We start from the raw sequence: 21,524 nt of genomic DNA, 5'->3' as shown, positions 1-21,524 counted from the left end.
TGGGAATCTAGAGGATCAATTAATCGTGTTCATTCATCGTACATCGTGCGGTCAGTTTTCGTTAGGTAATGTTTATATTTAATTTTTAATAAATAATTTAAAATAAATTTTGACAGTACGATGTACGATGTGAGAATCCTAATCCGTTAAATTGAATTGAGGATCCTCCCCGGATCCTCTTTGTAAAGATCCTGGGGATTCTCAAATTGTATCCATTTATTGTACATCGTGCGGCTAGAAAATGCTAAATAGCCAAAATGGTCCCTAAGATTTGCATAATCAATAGAAATGGTCCCTGAGATTGAAAATCAATAGAATGGTCTATGAGATTGTCCACCATCCATGATTTTGGTCATTCCGCTAAAAACTCTTCGGGCAATTTTCAAAGCTTCGTAACTCAATCGTTTCTGAAGCCCAATGGTTATCCGAGATGGCTGAAAAATAGCCTGAAAGGTGACTGGTTTACTGGAAAACTAGAAAACTCGCTGGAAACTGGGTAAACTTTAAACGTTCATAACTTCTTCAATACTCAATAAAATCAAGTGATTCAAAAACAAAAATCATACTTCTCGACTAGACGAAGAGAATGATACATTTATCGACGGATAAATCTCTGTGGTTTGGCCGAAAAACTGCTTGAAAGTGGCTAACTCAAAAATGGTTAGTCACTTTTGAGCACTTTTTTGGACAACCATGGCGAGTTAGCCGTCAAGAAAGGTACCATTATCTTCGTCTCATCGAGAAGTATGATTTTTGTTTTTGAATCACTCGATTTCGTTGAGTATTGAATAAGTTATGAACATTTAAAATTTACCCAGTTTCTGACGAGTTTTCCAGTTTTCCCGCGGACTTGTCACCCTTCAGGCTATTTTCCAGCCATCTCCGGCAATCATTGGGCTTTCAAATAGGTATAATCTAGGGCCGGCCCGGGCCGGGTAGAAGGGTTTTGAGTTTGGGAACCGAACCTAACCTGGCCCGTTTCAAACGGGCCGGTTCGGGACGAGTTCACGGGTCCAATTACTTTTTTTTTTTATTCGGTTTTGGATTTTTATTCGGTTTTGGAACTGCCTCGATATGCTGAGCAGAAGCAAAAGCAAAACCAACAATTTTAGACCCTCATTTGCACTACTCAGAACACAAAAAAACAAATCCTACAAACATTTATGTATACTCCGCACATGTTAACTTCCATGCATGTCCCGAAATAAGCAAACCATGAAATCCTAGATCCATAGTTTCAAACAGAACCCATTACTCTTACGCACAAAACTACATCAAATCAATCTCACAAATAATCAAATTGTTCAAATCGGCAAATCGAACCAAAGACGTCATCTTTCCACGGATCCAAGACCTCCACCCTCGCAATTACAAATCACATCAGTTGATGAATCAAAACAAAATCAGAAACCCACATAAATAAAAAACCCTAAATTCCTAAATAAAAAACCCTAATTTCCTAAATCAGAAACCCTAATTTATAAATTACCTAGGGATGCCACGATGGAGAGTTAGGAGAGGATGCCACGATGGTGATTGTACCTCTCCACCTGGTCCAACCGTTCGCACGCCACCAAGATTGTAGATTTGCTTCCCCAAATAAACCTCCAACATCACCTTATCCTGCATGTTTGCCGACCCCTCCAACGAGTCAAACAAGGTTGAGTCCGGCCAGCAGCTTGTGAAACTTGAAGACTGTGTTGATCGTCACAGGTCTCGTAGAAGTGCATCTGCAGCATGTCAGAAGAAGGAGTGGTCGAGATTGAGGTTTGAGATGGGAGCCTGGGCTTGAGAGAGGTCTGAGACGAGAAAGGAAAGAAGATGCAAGGATGAGAGATCGAGGGAGGAGAGTCGGAGTCGGGATAGAAAGAGAAGGTGATGTGAGGGGAGAGACGAAGAGTAGAGTGAATTGGCCCAATTGGGTGGGGGTCTGAGATGTATCTTTGACAAAAAAAAAAAGAGATAGTAGAGAGGGTAGAGAACGGTCTGGGCTGGGGGCCCGTTTTCTCAAATTTTTAAAACCGGCCCGCCTCGTCCCGTTTCGTATTTATAATTTTTGGACCCGTCCCGAACCGTAAGGATCTGCCCCTACCCGCGGGTCCAGGACCCGTTTGCCCACCCGTAGTATAATCTTCTTCTACACTTTCCTATCTTCATTTTGATATATTATGGGTCGAATTTGGTTAATAATCGATTGAGTTACGAAGCTTTGAAAATTACCCATAGAGTTTTTAACGGAATGACCAAAGTCATAGATAGTGGGCAATCTCAGAGACCATTTCTATTGATTTTCAATCACATGGACCATTTCTATTTAAAGTTAAATATGAATAGTATCTGACGAAAATTAATCACACGATGTACGATAAACGGACATAATTCGAAGATTCCAAAGATCCTCACAAAGAGAATTCGGAGAGGATCATCATTCGTTAAATTGGACCATTGGGAATCTGTTAGTTGTATATTTGTGTGTCAAATCACCCTTTATTTAGTAGAAAATGATTGCTGCAGAAAAAAGAAAAATAAACAGTGATGTTTTTTGAGCATGATGGGTTAATAAAAGTCAAGAAGATTCTCCATTATATTTGAAAAGATTACTCTCTATCAATTATAGTGCTCCTGTTCCACATAATTTCAGTGGACTGCAGACATGTGGAGCCATTGCTTGTTAACCTTCAACTACCTAGAGGATTTGTTTGGAAATGCTCAGAATTGTTTTGTTGGAAGCGCTTTTGCTAGAAGAACAACAAAATTATTAGTGAAAATCCAAGTGCTTTCTAGCAAAGTATTTGAAAGTGTTCTGAGAGAGAGACAGAGAGAGAGAACCTGAAAGGGATTAGAGGAAAGCTCGTATTGTATCTCGGACTGCAAAGCCCTGAGCAAGTTGAATTGTTTGAGAGCTTTGCGACCCTGCCCCGCCAGACCCATCGCCCTCGACATTCTCCACCCTCCGCCCCTCTCTTTCCGACACGGGGGACACGTGAACCTTATAAACTTGTTTAAACCCCAAAACGACACCATGGGTTCACCCGAGTACTTTTATAATCCAAAAATATTGCTAAATTATTGTTCCAAAATTCACTAAAAGTGCTTCTTATTTGAAAACGATGCCAGCCATTCCAAAAGCATTGCCAAATAAAATACAAGTTTCTTAACAAAGTACATATACGTTTCATTGATGAATAGAAACATATCAACAGTAAAAATTGAAATGCCAGAGCCACAATCAAAACAAACACAAACATATACGTGAATCACCCATTTTTGACTTCGTCCATGAGGTTGTAGAGTGTACTCATGAATAAATTATAAGGTTTCGTAACAAAGTACATATATATTTTCTTGATGCATAGAACAAATCAAGTCAAAATTGAAACGCCAGAGCCACAATCAAGACAGATACAATGATTCAATGATATATGTGAATCACCCAATTTGGTCTCGTCCACAAGGTTATATAGTGTTCTCATGAATAACTCATAAGATTACATCAAAGGAAAGTGAAATTACATTACATTAAACATCAAAGGAAAGATATCCGTATACATCTTTTCTTATTCAGCACTTATATTTGTTTTAGGAAATTTACGTTTGCATAAGTCCAAATAAGAGTGTCCAAAAGAACAAAATGAGTTTGCGTAAATCATTTCCCTAGGTCAATCCCGATACTACTTATCAACTCAATGTCTTCTAGATGAAAACACTAAATTCAACAATTTAGGGTTTTGTCCTCTACGTAAAAAGCAATGGCCGTGAGCTGCTCACGTACACCGTCCACAGCTATGCTTTTGGAATATTGCTTGTGCCGGCAACTGGCGTTCACACCAGAAAATGAAAGAACGAAATAAAAATGATGACAGATGAAATTAACTGATTGAAACTTCAGACCCCACATGATCAGACAAAGAAAGAAACTATAACGAAAAGCTATCGGTATTGTTCATTTTAATGAAAAACCATATTTTTACACTAAAAAGTCAATCCTGATACTATTTACTTTACCCTTTATTCTGTTCTTATCGTTAAAACTCAAAGTTTTCAACCCATTTTCATTAGTTTTCCGAGTAAACTATCGATTTACCCCCTGAACTTTCACTTAACTTTCGATTTCCCCCTTTAACTTTTCTATTGGAAAATTAAGGACTCAAACTAATTTTTTTTAGCCAATTTGCCCCTTACCGTTAGTTTATCATATATTTCATCCAAATTTTTGTTAAGTGAGACCATGTACATAACATGTGAAGGTAGTTAAGTCATTTCACTCTTAAAAACTATTAAAAACTGAAAATAAATTAAAAAAAACAAAACTTTCCCTCTATTTTTTCCCGCTAATTCATATCCTCAATTTTATTTTTCCCTCTCATTCCTATGCAAATGACAATATTGTGTTATTGTCTTCATAAGTAGCTAAAACTTAAGAAATAACAAGGTATCTTCATAATGTACTTTCAGTCGGTCCTCTTTGAAACTTGGATCTTCTATTATTGGCGTCCAGGACTCACGATGTAGGGATGAAACAATTTCAAACTCTTCTTTCCTAACTTCTTTGCTATATATATACACTTTTTCTTTTCTTTTCCTCTCTTTTCGATTCTTTTCTTTCTGTTTTTTTTCTTTCTTATTTTTTACTTCAAAGAATAATAAAAATAATCCTAACTTCTTTGCTATATATATATATATATATATATATATATATATATATATACACTTTTTTTTCTTTTCCTCTCTTTTCGATTCTTTTCTTTCTGTTTTTTTTTTTTCTTATTTTTTACTTCAAAGAAGAATAAAAATAATCCTACACTACACATGGTACCTCGGTATACACCACATCTTTGATGTAGAACCCAACCTTTATCTTCCTTGATGTCCACTTGGTATTCCTTAAGCTATAGGGAATGGCTAATATAGGCTAAATGGGTAGGGATGAATGTGGGTGATGAAAGAAAAGGCTTAGTGTTTGGCTTCAAAAGGGTAACTAGGGATAAGATAACATAAAAGGTTGGTTAGAAAGGCTCAAACGATCCAAACATGGCCAAAATCATCTCCCTAGTGTTGCATGACTTAAGATTTCGCCTCGAGAGATATTGAAGCAAGTTCTAGTGAATGATAACGCTATCATGAAACTCACAAGAAAAAATATGCAAGAGGCTCAAAATCTCACATGGGTTCAATAAATTTTCACTTAAAATCCACATACAATTCTCTAAGTAAGAGATAATCATACTGACATTGGTTATTGGTATAAGATAAACTTGAGAATGATCACGTAAGAATCGGATTAACCATATCAAGCAATTGAAATTTCACATAAGAAGAACCAATTCAAATAAGTTTGTGACCTAGAAGAAAACGAATTATTATCATTGACTTATGGAAGGTCTAACTAGAAGAAAACGACTCAAGAAAAAGAAATTTTTTTTGACTTTTTGACACCATTTTTTATAAAAAAAAATTATGACATTAAGACTTAAATAGAAGAACAAAACATAGAACAAATAAACAGAGGAAAAGAACATATGCCAACAGAGGTTGCCCAATATGATAATACCATAGGCAATTCGACCTTTAGACAAAGACTAGCAAAGAAGGCCGCACTCTGCTGCGGGTTTGAAACCGTAATCAAAATTTAGCACTCATTTGTAAATTATTTAAAAATAAATGAAAGCAACTGAATCCACATAAAAAGGTCGTACCCAGTGCACAAGGCTCCCGCTTTACGCAGGTCTAGGAGAGGTGAATGTCGGCTAACCTTACCCCCATTTATGGAAAGGCTGCTCCCAAGTCTCGAACCCGAGACCTACCGCTCATGGACGAAGGCACTTGCCGCATAAAAAGCAACTGAATCCACATAATATTTATTATTCATCTATAATATAATCCAACAACAAAGTCTTGTATATAACTTGACTAACCCACATCATTTCATTAAAAAAATGCATTTTTATCTTTGCTATCACAGACTGTTTTTAAGATATATAAGAAAGGTTTGGCTGGATTGGTTTACAAAAAGAGAGGGATTGTTTGTTGCGTAAAAGGAGAGCTTAACTCTTTCACTCAATTATTTGACATTAATTACACAAACCCAATTCCATATATATAGACAGACAGAAGCTTTATCCTAGAGAGAAACCATGCCCAAATGATTATATAATCTCCAGACTAAGTGTGAATTCAGAGCATGAAGGGGAAGTGAGTTCCTTGGTTCCCACATTGTAGAGACTAATTCTCAAAACTTTGCCAAGCATTACAGGAAACCATGGAAAGAATAAAAAGGACCACAAAGATTGCAAAACAATTAACCACAGGTGGTGTTTATATGCCCACTGAGAGAGAAGAGCTTCTGCAAGTGAAAAAACGTATTTATATAAAACAGGCCTGTACCATCTAAAAGAGCCTCTTGTATCCATTCCAATTATACTCATATCCACCATATCCCTCTACAATTCCCCACCACCAATCAACCATAACTGATTTCAATACCCTTAGCTGCTTTAGTAGACCATCTAGTGACACCTAACTGCCACCAAAATAAAAGACATGATCAAAAGCATACATATTACAGGGCTTCAAAATAAAATAAAAAATAAATTCAAAAGAAATCAAAACCATTAATCCTAAAAACTGTTTAGTAAAGGATAAAACAATCTTTCCATCAAACAAATTTGAGAAACAAAAAAAGGGAACTAAATTTAAGTTGAATAGAGGTGGCAATTGCTTACCCAAAAACCCAAACAAAATCCCCCAAAATTCACGCCCCCAAAACCCTACAAATCACCACAGTTGAAAACCAGCGCTACACTGGGATCATCCACACAGCGATGAACTCCGATCATTGTCACCGATCTCCATCTCCTTCCAGAGCCAAAACCCTTTTAAGAAAAAGAGGGTAATGAATATGATAAAGCCAGTAATGAATGGAATAACCCAATTTCTATCACCAATCACCCTTGCTGAGTGATGATTCACACACTTCCTCATACTTGTTTATGGGTTCCTATCCAACAAAATTTTGACTTAGTACCCAAAACCTGTATCAGCTCACAAACACAGAGAGGTTTATCAAATTCAAAGCAAAACCCACATGTATACTGAAGATTCTAGAGTTAAAAGAGGAGCAAGGAGGTTCAGTTACGGAATCCAAAATGCAATTTTAATGAGCAAATGAATACCTAAACTGGGGTTAACAATTTTTAGCAATAAAAAACATGTCTTTCGATCAAAGTTGCATACATTACAGAACTTTGGGATTAAGGAGGAACAAAAAGCCCAAATTCCAATCAAGAAAAATAAAAATAAAAATTGTATGTAAATTTAAGCTTTACCTGTAGATTGGCAGCAGTCTCTCCATAAATGGGGGTAAGGCTAGCCGACATTCATCTCTCCCAGACCCTGCGTAAAGCGGGAGCCTTGTGCACTGGGTACGACCTGTAGATTGGCAGCAGCAAAAGCATACTGGATCCAACGGGAGCAACATGAGAGAACTGGATGCCCAGCCTTTGACACGTTATCGAGTGAGTTTAGGGATCTGGGTTTTGTGTTTGCCATTGAATTTTGGAATGATCTGGAGAAATTTGGGTTTTAGGGTTCTATGAATAGTATGACCCTGTGAGTGATTGATTGTGTAACAAAAATTAGTAAAAGAGAGTGTAAGGGTGCGTTTGTTGCGCCAGACTATCTCGGACTGGACTAGCTTCAAGGACTAAACTGGACTGGCTTAGACTAGATTAAGCCGGATTATCTTAGTGAAGCGTTTGGTGCAATGTTGGACTAAGAAGCTGGATAATAACAAATTCTAATATTATATTATTTAATCTATAAATTATTAATATTTTATTATGATCTTATCTTTTTCTCCATCTTTTCCTACCATTTTCTCCATCTTTTCCTACCATTTTCGTCCCACTTTCTCCCTCTTCTCTCAGTTCTTCGTCCCACCCTCTCCCTCTTTTTTTCCTCCCAAACCTCTCAATTCCTGTCTTTCTCTCATTCCCGGTCAAGCTCCTTATCGATTCCAATCTCTATTTCTCTATCCTCCCTCCCTCTCTAGCTGTGCGTTGTTCGAACAGAACCTCACAGCTCCATTTTTCCCGACGAGTTGCAGGTTTCCCGACATGTTTTTCGGCCAACCCTCGTTGAATTGGATGAAGTTGGCACTGCCAAAAAATTCCACACCATCCCTAGACCAAGATCTTAGCTTTGCATGCTCGAATATGTCATGGATTCGAAGAAGCCCAAACAGGCCGAGACTTCCATACCATTTTCCAGCCACATTCAACCTCCTTTTGGCCTCGATTTAGGTAGAATCGTAATTTTGTCACTCCCAGCTTCAATTTGGTATATTTTATATGAATCTGCTTTCGATCTCTGGGTTTTTGGCTTTTTTTGGGTTTTCTGGGTCTCTGACTTAGAGATCTTATGGACAGACAAGAGGGAGGTGGGGAGAAAGACAGTGGGAGGGCAAGTTCACAGGCGTGGGGTGAGGCAAAGTGAGGGGAAGCGGGGAAGCGGGGAAACGGGACTAGCAATCCTCTCCTTTTCGGGGGCTCTCACTAAGCCCAGCTAACGAAGGATTTAGTCGGCACGAGTCGACTTAATCCCACTAAACTCAATCCCGACTTGCACCAAACATGGGTTATTAGTCCTAGCCAGTCCAGTCCTAGCTAAGGAGGTCAAACAAACGAGGCCTAAGAGTATTATATATGAAACTATATCATTGGAACCACTTTATGGAAAGTTGTAGTAACTTTGTCCTTCGGATGATTAAACTTGCACGGTATACAAATTTGCATCTTTGAGTCTTCATAAAGTACTGCAACATGCAAATGGAAAAGGATCAATTAACAGTTCAAGTGCTTAATGCATTATTTCTGCAAAAAGAATAAAGAATTGAAGTGCTACTTACAGGACAATCTGGTGCTCCAGGTCTCTCGGGAAGGACTTCAGTTGAGCAAGGCCAAAGCATAAATTCAATGGAAAGAACCAATGCAATTTACTTGTGATGTTAAGTTGAACATCCGATGCCCTGGCGAAATTATTGAGTATCAAATGATCAAGCAATCAGATTATAGTAAATTACTAAATGATATTTACAAAAATAAAAAACATAAAGTTAAGAGAATAATGAAAAACTTAAGAATTAGCCTTAGCAAAGTTAAGATAACTTAATGCTTAAACAAAAAGCTAGCACTTACTCAGTCGCATTACCTAGACGCTCTGCTAAAGGTACGGTGCCCACTAAGCTGAAGAAGAAGACCCATCCCTAACGTCTACAAAGTAACTGTCAATGGACTAGGGGTGAAGTCAATCTAAATTATTGAAAGGATGTGCGAAAAAGAAACCATGTTGGAGACATTCTTACAAAGAACAAAAAAAAAAAAAAAAAAAACTTAAAAACACACTTAAAAAGTAAAAACATAAACAGGTATGAATATTAAGTGAACCAAAAGCAGAACAAACCCCTAAAAGTGCTTAAGTTCAGGTGGGTTTTCTAGTATTTTATCAATAATATCAGATCAACAAAACCCTTAATGCAAATCCAATCCAATATTGAAAACAGATGAATATAAGAGAAGGAAAAAAAAACACTTTTATTGGGCCTCATATTTACTGCACCACAAAATCCACTACTCTCCATAGCAAAAGGAAAATACCACATTCTCAGCTTCAATTTCTTGGAAATTAAATAAGGCATTCACCAGCATTCCCGCATAGAAATCACGTAAAGTGTATGACCAATTCACGAAATTTTGATTCAATCTAACTATCAATCTATACGTGTGAAATGACCAATTCGTATACGTACATTATTCATTTAACCAAATCTAAATGGGTGTATTGTATATATGGCAGTTAACGCACATATACGAAAGTGAATGCGCAAACATACATAAATGAATACATTTGAACATTTGAGTAGGGAGGAATGTATATAATTTGATGCATATAAACGACGTATGTACCAAGTAACAAACCAATCCATAGTTTCCCTCTTCAAATAACAAAATCCACAGAAATCCAGCATTGAAAATTCATGGACACTCAAAAGAACTGTAAACGAAACCGAAAAGCCCACTGAAGAAAAAGGAAAGATTCCAAGATTACACAAAACCCAAAATAACACAAACAAATCTCAAAGCATTTCTCAAAAGGACATATTACAATAAAAAAAAGTGAAAACCCTAATAAATTACCTCGCACAGAAGCCCATTTTTTGGGAGCAGTTTAGCCACATGCCTGTACCAACATTGAAAACAAACAAAAAGTTTATAAAAAAATGAAGAAAAATCGAAAGAAAACGAAGCAGAAAGGAGCATACCTGTACTCGTAGATATCATTGAAGTACTTCTCGGAATACTGGATCTGACCCTGCTATTTAATCCCAAACCATGATTTCAAGCAAAATCTCGAACAGGGTTTTTCAAATTTCTCAGTTTAATATGCGAAATAAAGACGGTTTTCAAGAAATTGAACATATTATATGTGCACTGCAGACACTTGCGAACTGGCTTGCTTAACTAATATTTTTCTAGGTCAAATTTTAATTATTTGATTCCTTGTACCGTTAATATTAGATGTAAATACATTCATGTTTATGAAATTCGAAGAGAAAAACCATATACCTCAGTTTTTTTCAGTTGATCAGTCACCCTCCCCCGAGTCCCTTGAACGTTAACATTCTCATGAGCTTGCTTGTTCCATGGCGTGCCTTGCTCCCATTCAGATCCTTCTCTTTCTCCTACTTGGAGAGACTAATTCAAGCAAATTCAAACATTCAGACAACACATCTCTCACTTGATTGATTGGTACCAAATGAAGGCCATTGATACTTATTTGTAATTTAATTAATAAAAAAAATTAAACGCTTCATAAAATTATACAAAAAATTCCAGAAATTTAACGAAAATAGAGAAAGAGGTTGTACAAATTTGAAAAAACCTGAACTCAAAGTCTCCAACTTGAATTCCTTCATCTCTAAATTTCTTCAAAAAAAAAATAGGACATGTGTAAATCAAAATCGAATATAAATTCAAGTTCGAAATCGAACTCAATTGGAATCAGATCGAAAGCAAAATCTAATAAACAATATCGATTTGAGATATCAAAATTCGAGAAATATATAGAGCACGCACCTGAAGAAGTTATACCCTGTCTGAAAGTTCTTTGTGCAAATAGAAACTGGAAACTGCAAAGCAAAAAAAACCACCGCTTAAGAATGAAACATCACTCAAAATTTATATTAAAAAAAAACTTAATACATATAAAAAGTTAAAAACTACCTGTGGAGTCAGATAGAAATGGTGGCCTACCGATCCTAAAAAGCATCAAACTTTGTCAAATTCATCACCCTTTTCTCTGTTATAGAAGGTAATTTTGGAAATGATAAAAAATTACAGTACACTTGAGAGTTAGGCACTATCTCAGCTGAAAGTTCTTACCTTTCTTCTTTCTCTTGAACACAGTAAGAAAAAATCCAATTGGGTAACTTTTTGAAAGCAATCACTAACCTGGTAACTTTTTTCATTGAAGGTTCTTCTGGAGCTGAAGGTAGAACTACCCAGAAGGCAAAACTCTTGACAAATCAAACCCACAAAGAATTGATATTTGGATCCTCAAAACCCTAACTGAAAATCAACAATTAGATATCTAATTGAACAAAGCTGCTACACACATAGCAATTAAAAGAAGAACCTGAAGCAAAGATCGCACAGATCTCACGAAGTGGAATCGAATCGCCGATCATGTGCAGAGCACAGTTTTTTCCTTTTTGATTTCTCTGCGATTTCCGAGGAAAAGAAGTCGGGAAACTTATGTTGGACGCCCAGGGTGAAAAATGCCATTTCACTGTATAAAACACACAAAAACCTAAATTTACAGAGCAACTCGAGGGCAAAAAAGGCAAAACACTGGCCGAGAAACAGTGTTTAAAATTTATATCAAATAGTTTACAAATAATGTAAAAATAGTGATACAATGTTAACATCGTAGATAACAAAGAGGTTAGAAAAACTTTATAGGTAAACAGTTCAATTTGGAGAACCTGAGATTTAAATATTACAGTCATCTATTATAGTGTAGTGGTTCTAGCTGTTCTTCTAGTGGAACCAGCATTTGGGTACAAAAAATTACAAAATGCTGTTATATGTACATGCAAAAAATATTACAGTCATCTAACATAGTTTGGTAGTTGTATCTGCTTTTCAACTGGAACTAGCAATGAAATACCAAAAACTAACAGACGCTAGTGTATCAACATGCAAAAAACATTGCCAAGTTCTGAGGAAAAAGAGATTTACATGTCATAAAACACTTGGAACAGTTTTGACATATATTAACAGATGATATTATATGATTTTGAGTGGAGCAGCTGCAGTTTTGGTATAATAGTGCTGATCATTAACAAAACAACCTAATCACAGAAAAGAAAACAAAATATATTAGATAAATGTGTTTATAGTGGAAGAAATGATAAAGCTGAAGTATATTACCTAGTCTTTTATTGGTGGTGTGATGTCTCTTTTTGCACCAGTTGGAGACGATTTTTTTTTCAATGATTTGATAGGAACCTCATCAAATTGTTTTAGGTTGGTCTCTGATATTTCTTCCAACTCACTGTTTGAAATGGGAAGTTAGTGTTAGAATATATGGGTACATGATGATTTAAAATTGGTAATTACAAAAGGAACATAATACGAACCTGTGTTCATCACCGGTAAAGAGAGCTTTCCTGTTGGACTCGTTTTCGTTTATATGATGGTCCACTTGTTTCTGCTATTGAAGTGGAGGATAAAATGGTGGTGGAAGATACTGTAACTTCTTGGATCAATGGTTGTGGAGTGATTGGTTCCATGGTTGTATCCTCAGACACATTGTAAATAAGAATATCACTTGAATTTAAAGTGTTTCTTCTGTTCCCAAATCGCAAGTGAAATTTTTTTTTCTACCCAATCAACCTTAGAAACTCGTTTGGCAACAGTTGTTGGTCAACCAATCTTTGATTCAGTACCAAGTCCTTGCATGGGATACCAAAAAGTTATTCGCTAGATTTTCCAATTATTAGAGCATTGATTTCATTGGTGTCATCCTCAAGAACCAAATTGACTTTGTACCTATATTAAAAATCAAAGTATATGAGGGAAAATAACCTGAAATTCAATATATATAAATAGAAATAAAACAGAAAAATAAAAAAGCGTGGTGTTTGTTTAGAAGTTAAATGCATAAAGATAACTATGTTTATTAAGTTCATTAACACCTTTTATTTATGGTAACCGTATGAAAATATGAGAAACAGAGAATATGCATGAATACTAATGATAAACAACATTGGAACAAGTTTACGAAACCCAAATGAAAAGAACCAGATTGTAGTTGACAATTAATCAAATTAACATTGTGGAGAGTCTAAAAGTTGTATCAATTTTGTAGAGATGGGTAAACTTGTATAACAACGATTACAATGTGGACGAAGATTGCATTGTATAACACAATGTATTTAAAAACAGTTTAAATAATTTGAAATTGAGAAAGGTCCCGAATTTCATTTTAACATCACAAAATTTAAGCAAAATGTTATCCGTAAGAAAATTTTGGATAGCAAATGTAGAAAACACTGAAAAATGATGATCACTAAGACTGATATTCAGTTTCCAATTCATCTAGACAATATATATTGAAATCACATTTAGGCAAGTATGAGCAAAGATGTGAAAATGTGAAAACAAAAAAGATTTGGTAAATAATTATATTATATAAGCAATGAAAAAAAATGAAGGTGAAAAATATTTTGACAGATTATTATGAACTTGTAACGGTGCATGTTAAATATTACCAAGGAGTTGGAGTTTGGTTTGGATGTTTTTGACAAATGAGTTGTCCAATTGTCAAGTCCTTGTGCATTTGTTTTACACAGTTGGGGCATGCGTTGTACCACCATTCGTTACGTGTGTCAAAACGCTTGATAGATGCTTTACATAGGAATGTATCATTCTGTAAAATAGTTTGTAACAATTTGGTATGAGCAATAGTAATCATGTATACAATGTTTATTGGAAACGTAAAAATGTAGTTGTACATTTGTAAGAAATGTTAAAGAGATGTAGTTCGATTTGATACCTTGTGCAAATCGGGATCTAGAAAAGCCAGCTCATCGATTGTTAATTTTTTAGCTGTGCGCAAAATTTCAACCTCATTCACTTGTTTTGTGGAGGGTGCCAATATTTTTATATGCTCTTTACAATTTGCAAACCTAGAGAATTCAAAATGTAATATTATTTGAATAAATTGATAGGATTAGTATTTCTTTTGCTGTTATAACAGCAACCACATTTGGATAAAGCTACATTGATTTGTTTGAAGACTCGTATGAATACTTACACTGATTTGTATGCATTTACTTCTGGAATATCCGGATCAACAGAGAAAAGTGAGCAGCCAGTACTGTTCATCACAATTTTTTCTGTGCATTGAAAAAAAATAATAAGAAAGTGTAAAGAAAACACCGGTAAATATTTTTACTCACGTAACCGAAGTTTTGGAATGGCATGGAACAATTAGTTGTGGCACTTATATGCTAGCCTTTGATTAATTTGTTTTTGTTCCAAACGTTGTAGTGCAGTGAGATGACCAATGACATCTTGCAATTAAGAAGGTTAATATAAAAAAGTTGTGAAAATTAATTAGACAAAAAAAAAAAAAAACAGTGTTTTTAATATGTATATATCTATACCATGTATAATAATATCACCTGTAAGAATGTCAACATTGTTCAAGCGGGGATAAAGTGTGTTGTAATCCTGTAGAAAGAAACGATGTTGAGGAATGGGTGGAAACACATTTGACAGCTTTTTGAAGGCTGTTATACCACTAAATATAAGCTGATTATCATGCGGTACTACATTGTACTGCCCTCTTATTTTAGTGGTCCTAAAATTTGTGATTTCATAGCAACCGCCGGGTTCAAATTTTGACGCTACAATCTCACAGTCAATGTCTGACGTGGAACCTTCAACCGCATGCTTCTTTATTGTTGGTTATGTAAATGAAGAGAACGGTAAAAAAAGAAAAAGGAACAAAGTTAAAAAAGAGATTAATATACAAATTCAAATAAATATTTAAATTGTTAACATGGAGAGATGCAATGACATGAAAAGATAGAATGAACGAAAATAGTTAAGTGATTTGAAGCAATATTTAAAAAATTAAGAAACAGAAATATTATATAAAAGTATAAACAGAATCAAGTTCATTTAAAAATATTTGGTTTCTTTGTTGATTACCAATCTAAATGCATTATAGGGTTTTGCTGGAAAAAAAACATCTAGTTCATTTTATGGAATGAAAGAATGATGTAAAACTAATAACAAAGTATATATGCATGCGTTGTGATCATCACTATATATTTAACATTGAATATTGAATACATAAAAGAGTATGAGAAACAAAAATGTTAATTTGTTAAATGATAAGGACAAAATAAAGGGTAAAGTGAATAGTATCATGATTGACTTTTTAGTGTAAAAATATGGTTTTTCGTTAAAGTGAACAGTACCGGATGTTTTTCGTTAAAGTTCCCTAAAATAAAAGGTTGTTTTCTCATCGTTTCATCAAGCAAAATGCAGTGTAGAGATGTGTATTTTTGAGTAGCTCCATGAATTACTGATTTCCATATTCTACACACACGAGCTTTTATTTTCTCAGCTTTTGTATACGGACGTAATTCAGAGATGAGAGTTACGTTTACCTTTTCCATTTAGTCTACTCAAACCATATATAAATTTTATAAATTATAGAATTGTTATGATACAGATGTTAAAATAAATATTTAAATAAGTAATAATTTCTTAGATATTAGTTGCATGAGAATATTATCTTACCTAAGTAATCTAGATAAATAAGGAGACGTAAGCTTATTTATATCAAAATTTAATAACAATGTAAGAACAAACACAACTTTAACAAAACAATGTGACACAAAAAGACAGTATTGGTTAACTAAGATTAAATGACTGATGAAACTTTAAAAATATGTAGTTAGAATATCATAAAACACAACTACAACAACAATAATAATCAGAACAAAACGCATTGAAAGCAATAACGAAAACAATTCTTCAAAATAATAGGAAAGCAAATCGACTCTCTTTTTTTTCTTCAGAAAAAAGGGTTAAGATCTGAAACAACCAGAGATACCAATCAGAACCAAAGGCAAAAACAGCATTAACTCTACTAATATCAGCATTTATTTCAAAGAGATACAATTATGGACCCAAAAAAATACTCAAACAGCTAACCAATTTGTTGAAACCATCATAAACACAGCAGACAATGAAATTGCTATACCAAAATAAAATCTAGCTTATGATTTTTAGCACCTCAAATCCAATCGAACTAACATACAACAAAATAAACAGATAAAAATGTTTTGAAATTCTTTGATTAAAAAGAAACTTAACATCTTATGACAAATTTGCAGTCCATTACCTAATCAGGTAAAGTTTACCCTCACGTGGCAAGAAAGAGTGCGGAAGTCAAATTGGCCTCGCCTCTGTATAAACAAAACCTGCAAAACAAATCCAAAAATAGTACCAACTCAACTGATATAATTATCTTTGAAACAAATACAACTGTGGAAACAAAAATTAACCAAAAAAAATATTTAACTTTTTATAATTTCGAATCTAAGAAAACGAAACTTACAGTTTGAAACAAAACAAAACAAAAAAGTTGAAATACCTTACATTGATTCGATGTTGAGTGAGGAAAGAAGAGGTGAGAACAACAGAAAGCAAGATTCAAAAGGAAGGATTGAAGGTGAAATTCGAAAGTAAGAAACGGAGAGCTTGGAAAACGATAAAAAAGCAGAAATGGGTATGGGAAATAAAACAAAAAGCAGGGTGTGTATAGAGTGAAAAGCAAACCTCACGATGACCAACACGTGGTATGTGAGAGGCCCCGTTAAATTTACTGTGTATCACATTTTTTAATATTTTTTCAGTCTTCCCACCGGCTATACATGAGTTTAAAAAATTAAGAAGGTATAAATTTTTATTGTTAGTTGTGCCACAAACCACGTGGCCCCGTTTTAATCACATTTTTTAAATATTTTTTTTGTTTTCCCAACAGCTATACATGGGTAAACTGGGAGAGCAGCAGTCAAACAACATAAGGAAACAAACAGAAAAATGTAGAAAGAGGATGAACGCGTGGCCTGGGAGGGCAAGGAAGTCATTTTACTGTAGAAAATATGGGAAAAAATTGGCTTAACAAACAAATTGAGGGGCATTTTGGTCAGCACATTGCCCTAGAACAGTAACCAGCCGTTTGGGTTTTAGTATATATGGGAAAAAATTGGCTTAACAAACAAATTGAGGGGCATTTTGGTCAGCACATTGCCCTAGAACAGTAACCAGCCGTTTGGGTTTTAGTATATATAGAATATAATATAATATAATTTGATCATAACTTTTGAAAGAAAAATCCAATTTTCATGGTCTTTATATGGCTGGAAAGAGGACAAAAATTGAAGTGCGGACAAAATGTTCAAATTCCTTCCCAGTTAATACAGTTTTACGCATACATAGACAACATGAACACTAAACAAAAACAGAACACAAAACACAGAGAACAAAATCCTCCCCCAAACTTGAATCAAACATTGTCCTCAATGTGTAAAACAAAGAAAACATAATGAATAACACAATGAAAGATAGGGTATGAAAACTTCCCGGGATTTTTCATTGGAGCATGCATAAGCAATGTTGAACTTGAGATGTCATGCCTTGTAACGTAATCCCCCCAAACTGGATCATTGCAGACCACCGTTCCTGAAATCATGAAGGAAATTAAAAACTAATGCCATAAATGAAACTACGAAAAACAAAAGAAAAATTTAGAAAACTTGGGTTGCCTCCCAAGAAGGGCTTCTTTATAGTCATGGGCTAGACTTTGCCAAAATTAAATCGAGGATGGCGGATCATTCAAATGAGGAACCACTCCATACATCTTCTTCGTTTTCCCTTTCTTCCACCTTGTAGTTTTGAAATTTGGTGTCGACATAAGACAATGATGCACTACTGGTCCTAAAGGCTCCCATGCTTGCCTCCACTTTGGTGCATGAATAGGGGACAAGTTTAGGGTTGCAATTATGTCCATGGCTGCCTCTCCTTCCATATTTAAATCTGGATACTCAATGCATGTCTTTAACAAATATGTAGACACATTCTCCAAGAAGTTGACATTGACAATGGGAGCAATAAGCTCGATGTGACTGCACTCTTCTACGTCGACTGGTAACTTTAGTGCTTCAAACATCTTGAATTCTATGGATTCTCCTTGAACTTGTAGCTTAAGTGTGCTTGCTTTGACATCAATTAAAGCTCCAGCGGTTGCAAGGAAATGACGACCAAATAAAATAGGAATGTTTTGGTCTTCCTTCATGTCAAGCACAAGGAAATTTGTTGGCAAGATGAATTGGTCTACTTTGATCAAAACGTCCTCAACAAGGCCCTTGGGATAAGTCACCGATCGGTCAGCCAATTGCAAAGAGACAGATGTTCTTTGTAGCTCTCCAATACCTAGCTGCTCATAAATAGAAAATGACATGAGATTAACACTGGAACCAGGTCTAAGAAAGCTTTATTAAATTTAAAATTACCAATAACACATGGAATAGTGAAACTCCTTAGATCTTGTAATTTTGGAGGCATCTTCGTTATCAAAACCTTGCTGCAACAATTTGTAAGCTCAATCTTCTCATGGTCTATAAATTTCCTCTTGTTTGTGCAGAGACCCTTCAAAAATTTCGTGTACGATGGAATTTGCGCTATAACATTGAGTAATGGAATGTTGATTTAAACCTTTTTAAATTGCTTCAATATATCTAAAATATGCTTATCCTTTCTTTGCCTCTGAAATCTCTGCATGAAAGGCATATGAGGATCATAATTCTTCAACTTTTGGAGTAGGAGTGGGAGCAGCGAGTGGTGAAGAAGATAGCTGTTTGGTTGGCATTCTCTTCTTGGTCATTCAGAGCAATTTCTTCTCTTCTATCATAAGGTTTACAACTCCTTAATGTTCTAATGGCATTAACTTGCTCCTTGCCTCGTGGATTAACTTCGGGTTGACTTGGGAAATGCCTGGATTCTCTTTCACTCATTGTAGCAGCGATTTGACTGACTTGTGTTTCCAATTTATCGATGGCTTGACTATTTATTTGCAGCCCTTGTTGGAGAGCCTGCAAAACTTGAGAGGTGGTTTGTTGATATTGCGTATTAGCTTGAACCATCTGAGCAAAAGCTTCTTCCCAAGAAGGTTCTTGGTTTTTATAGGTGCTGCTCCTTGTTGCCATGGCTTGGATCCTTGGTTAAAATTATTATTCCAAGCTAAATTAGGATGCTCTCTCCACCCTGGATTATAAGTATTTGAGAATGGGTCGTTTCTTCGACGGTTAAACGCGTTGACTTGATTAGCCTCCTCAACTTCTTAACAAGTACCACTTTGAGGACAAAGATGAGTAAGATAGGTCTGAGCAGCACAAATCCCACACGATTCTGCATTCTTGGATAACATAGTCACCACATTATCTAATTTCCTTGATAGTGCAGAACTTACTTCATATGCAGAATTCCGAGTTAACTCTCTACTATCCCATTGAGATGAATTTGCGACAACATTCTCAATGATAATAGTAGCTTGCTCTTGTTCTTTACCAAACATATTTCCATAAGTTGCAGCATCCAATCTATGTCGGCATTCGTCACTCAAGTGTTGGTAGAAGTATAAAATTAGTTGCCATGGTAAAAACTGATGGTGTGGACAATTAATTATCAAAGCTTTAAATCTCTGCCATGCTTGAAAAAATGGTTCTCCCTTGTTCTGCCTAAAGTGAAATATGTGATCCTTCAACCTCTGAGTTCTAGACTGAGTGTAAATCTTTTGAATGAACTTACTGGAAAGTTGAGTCCAAGAGGTAATTGATCTCGCTGGCAGAGTCTTGAACCAGGTTCTAGCATCACCCGTGAGAGAAGAAGGGAAAAGCTTTGGGTCAATGAACTCATCGGAGATGCCTTTAATATTTTGTGTCCCATAAATATCCAGAAAGTTATCTACATGTTCACTAGCATCTTGATTCTCATCACCAGAAAACTTGGGCAACATGTTAATAACATAATCTTTGATCTTATAGCATCAAGTTCAGGATAAACTATGCATGATTGTTGAGAAGAAAATTGCGACATAAAGAAATCTTGAATGGTTCGAGGCACACCACCATTATTGTCGTTTGCAGCCATATCTTCCTGTTCGCTCTTCTCCTTAGCCTTCTCTTCTCTTTATTCCTTGTGAATTTGCCTAAGCTTTTGTTCAATCTCTGGTTCGAATTCCACAAACGGAATGTCTAAGGAATGAGTATCGATCATTCACTTACAAGGAACCAAAGAAGGATTTCAGTAATATGCTTGCAAATGCGCTGCAGAAAAACTAATGATGATTAAACAGCGATTAATTTAAGTGAACACAAAGAAAACATAAACTAGAGAAGTCAAATTCCTAATACCTCACGGATTACACTATGTTTGTACCATACTTAGGGCCTCCGTATTTAGATCTCGTATAAATACTCGGGGGATTCAAATGTAATTATGTAATAAAGGAAGGGGCAAATATGTAATAAGTGAGGAGCCCTTATTCTATAAAATGACTCCTCACCCTCATAATAAGGGAGGCCAATTTCTTAGGCCATGGAAGGGCTCTCTCACCTTCAGAAGCTCTCTCCATCTCTCTCCCTCACAAACAGATAAATACATAATCAGTGTGAACGTAGCCCAAACATTAGGGTGAACCACGATACATCTTGTGTTATTTACATTTCTTGCAAATTCACGGGTTGATTTACTTTGTTCCAAGACCTCCGGTTTTGTGCATCAACATACTACAAACAAAAGACTTTAATTGGCTAAAGGAGAATGAAAAGACTCGAACAAACTAGTGAGAAAATGATGTTGATTAATGGTAGAAACAAAACTCCAACTGGAAAACTAGAAGACTCGGGGTGGTATAGGAGAATGAAAAGACAAAAGAAGGTATCCTACTAGAATATGATAACTGACCACTAATAGTCAAACAAGGAAAAGTCTAATTGACAATTCAATGATTTATGCAACCAGCAATTATATATACTAGCATTTGCCTACATACTTTGTGTGTATGAACACATGTTTTTAGAAAATGAGAAGGATAGAGGGAGAGAAAGAGAGAGAGAACATGGGGGGGGGTTTCGTTTTTGGTTTTTTATTTTTTATTTTAATTTAAAATATTAGAGAAATTTTAACATCACCTGTAGGTGAGGCTTCAATAAAAAACAATAAAATTTAGACCTGTGAAATTACATTATTGCCCATCATTTTTTTTTTTGTGATAGAAAACTAAGTTATATTTTCACCATCTTTTGGTTGACAAAGAGAGTTTCATTAATTAGTAGATCTATATATATATAATATGAAAACAAAAAGAAGATAAAGAACATA

At 35.3% G+C, this 21,524-nt stretch overlaps 2 protein-coding genes and 1 non-coding gene across 16 annotated transcripts; 1 reads left to right on the top strand and 2 right to left on the bottom strand.

The window, feature by feature from the left end:
* Positions 1-6,020: 6,020 nt before the first annotated feature.
* LOC103452562 (uncharacterized) lies at positions 6,021-11,845 on the bottom strand. Of its 14 annotated transcripts, none has more exons than XM_029092404.2 (13): positions 11,710-11,845; positions 11,508-11,624; positions 11,280-11,355; positions 11,133-11,185; positions 10,925-10,982; positions 10,623-10,751; positions 10,319-10,371; positions 10,194-10,236; positions 9,208-9,269; positions 8,906-9,025; positions 7,326-8,812; positions 6,723-7,031; positions 6,021-6,520 (listed from the first exon to the last, which is right to left on the bottom strand). In XM_029092404.2, exons 5-11 carry the CDS (start codon positions 10,970-10,972, stop codon positions 8,803-8,805), a joined length of 465 nt encoding a protein of 154 aa, XP_028948237.1. In that variant the 5' UTR covers positions 10,973-10,982; positions 11,133-11,185; positions 11,280-11,355; positions 11,508-11,624; positions 11,710-11,845; the 3' UTR covers positions 6,021-6,520; positions 6,723-7,031; positions 7,326-8,802. The 14 variants fall into 14 exon arrangements, with proteins under 14 accessions (XP_028948237.1, XP_028948242.1, XP_070668237.1 ...); XM_029092409.2 differs by having other exon boundaries at positions 11,280-11,314; XM_070812136.1 differs by having other exon boundaries at positions 10,319-10,368; positions 11,280-11,314.
* Positions 11,846-12,888: 1,043 nt separating this feature from the next.
* LOC139191365 (uncharacterized) lies at positions 12,889-15,016 on the bottom strand. Its single transcript, XM_070812137.1, has 5 exons — positions 14,747-15,016; positions 14,377-14,458; positions 14,116-14,248; positions 13,832-13,989; positions 12,889-13,109 (listed from the first exon to the last, which is right to left on the bottom strand). Exons 2-5 carry the CDS (start codon positions 14,445-14,447, stop codon positions 13,034-13,036), a joined length of 438 nt encoding a protein of 145 aa, XP_070668238.1. The 5' UTR covers positions 14,448-14,458; positions 14,747-15,016; the 3' UTR covers positions 12,889-13,033.
* A 4,785-nt stretch (positions 15,017-19,801) lies between these two features.
* On the top strand, positions 19,802-19,908 carry LOC114821255 (small nucleolar RNA R71). The gene has a single exon (XR_003768701.1). It is a non-coding gene; the product is annotated as a small nucleolar RNA R71 (small nucleolar RNA).
* The last annotated feature ends 1,616 nt before the right edge of the window (positions 19,909-21,524 follow it).

Source organism: Malus domestica, chromosome 14, assembly GCF_042453785.1.
Source record: "Malus domestica chromosome 14, GDT2T_hap1".
NCBI lineage: Eukaryota > Viridiplantae > Streptophyta > Magnoliopsida > Rosales > Rosaceae > Malus > Malus domestica.
Note: the sequence above shows the minus strand (reverse complement) of the source record. Positions and strands in the feature narration are given on the sequence as shown.

Excerpts from the sequence above, each read along its gene's own strand:
- LOC139191365 (XM_070812137.1), bottom strand. The coding sequence starts at position 14,447 with ATGAACAGTACTGGCTGCTCACTTTTCTCTGTTGATCCGGATATTCCA. Across the intron at positions 14,249-14,376 it reads GTAAATGCATACAAATCAGT|GTTTGCAAATTGTAAAGAGC; the intron begins GTAAGTATTCAT and ends TGAATTCTCTAG. Across the intron at positions 13,110-13,831 it reads AACCAAACTCCAACTCCTTG|GTACAAAGTCAATTTGGTTC; the intron begins GTAATATTTAAC and ends TTTTTAATATAG.
- LOC103452562 (XM_029092404.2), bottom strand. The coding sequence starts at position 10,972 with ATGAAGGAATTCAAGTTGGAGACTTTGAGTTCAGGTTTTTTCAAATTT. Across the intron at positions 9,270-10,193 it reads AAAATGGGCTTCTGTGCGAG|ACGTTAGGGATGGGTCTTCT; the intron begins GTAATTTATTAG and ends GTTACTTTGTAG. Across the intron at positions 9,026-9,207 it reads ACCTTTAGCAGAGCGTCTAG|GGCATCGGATGTTCAACTTA; the intron begins GTAATGCGACTG and ends TAATTTCGCCAG.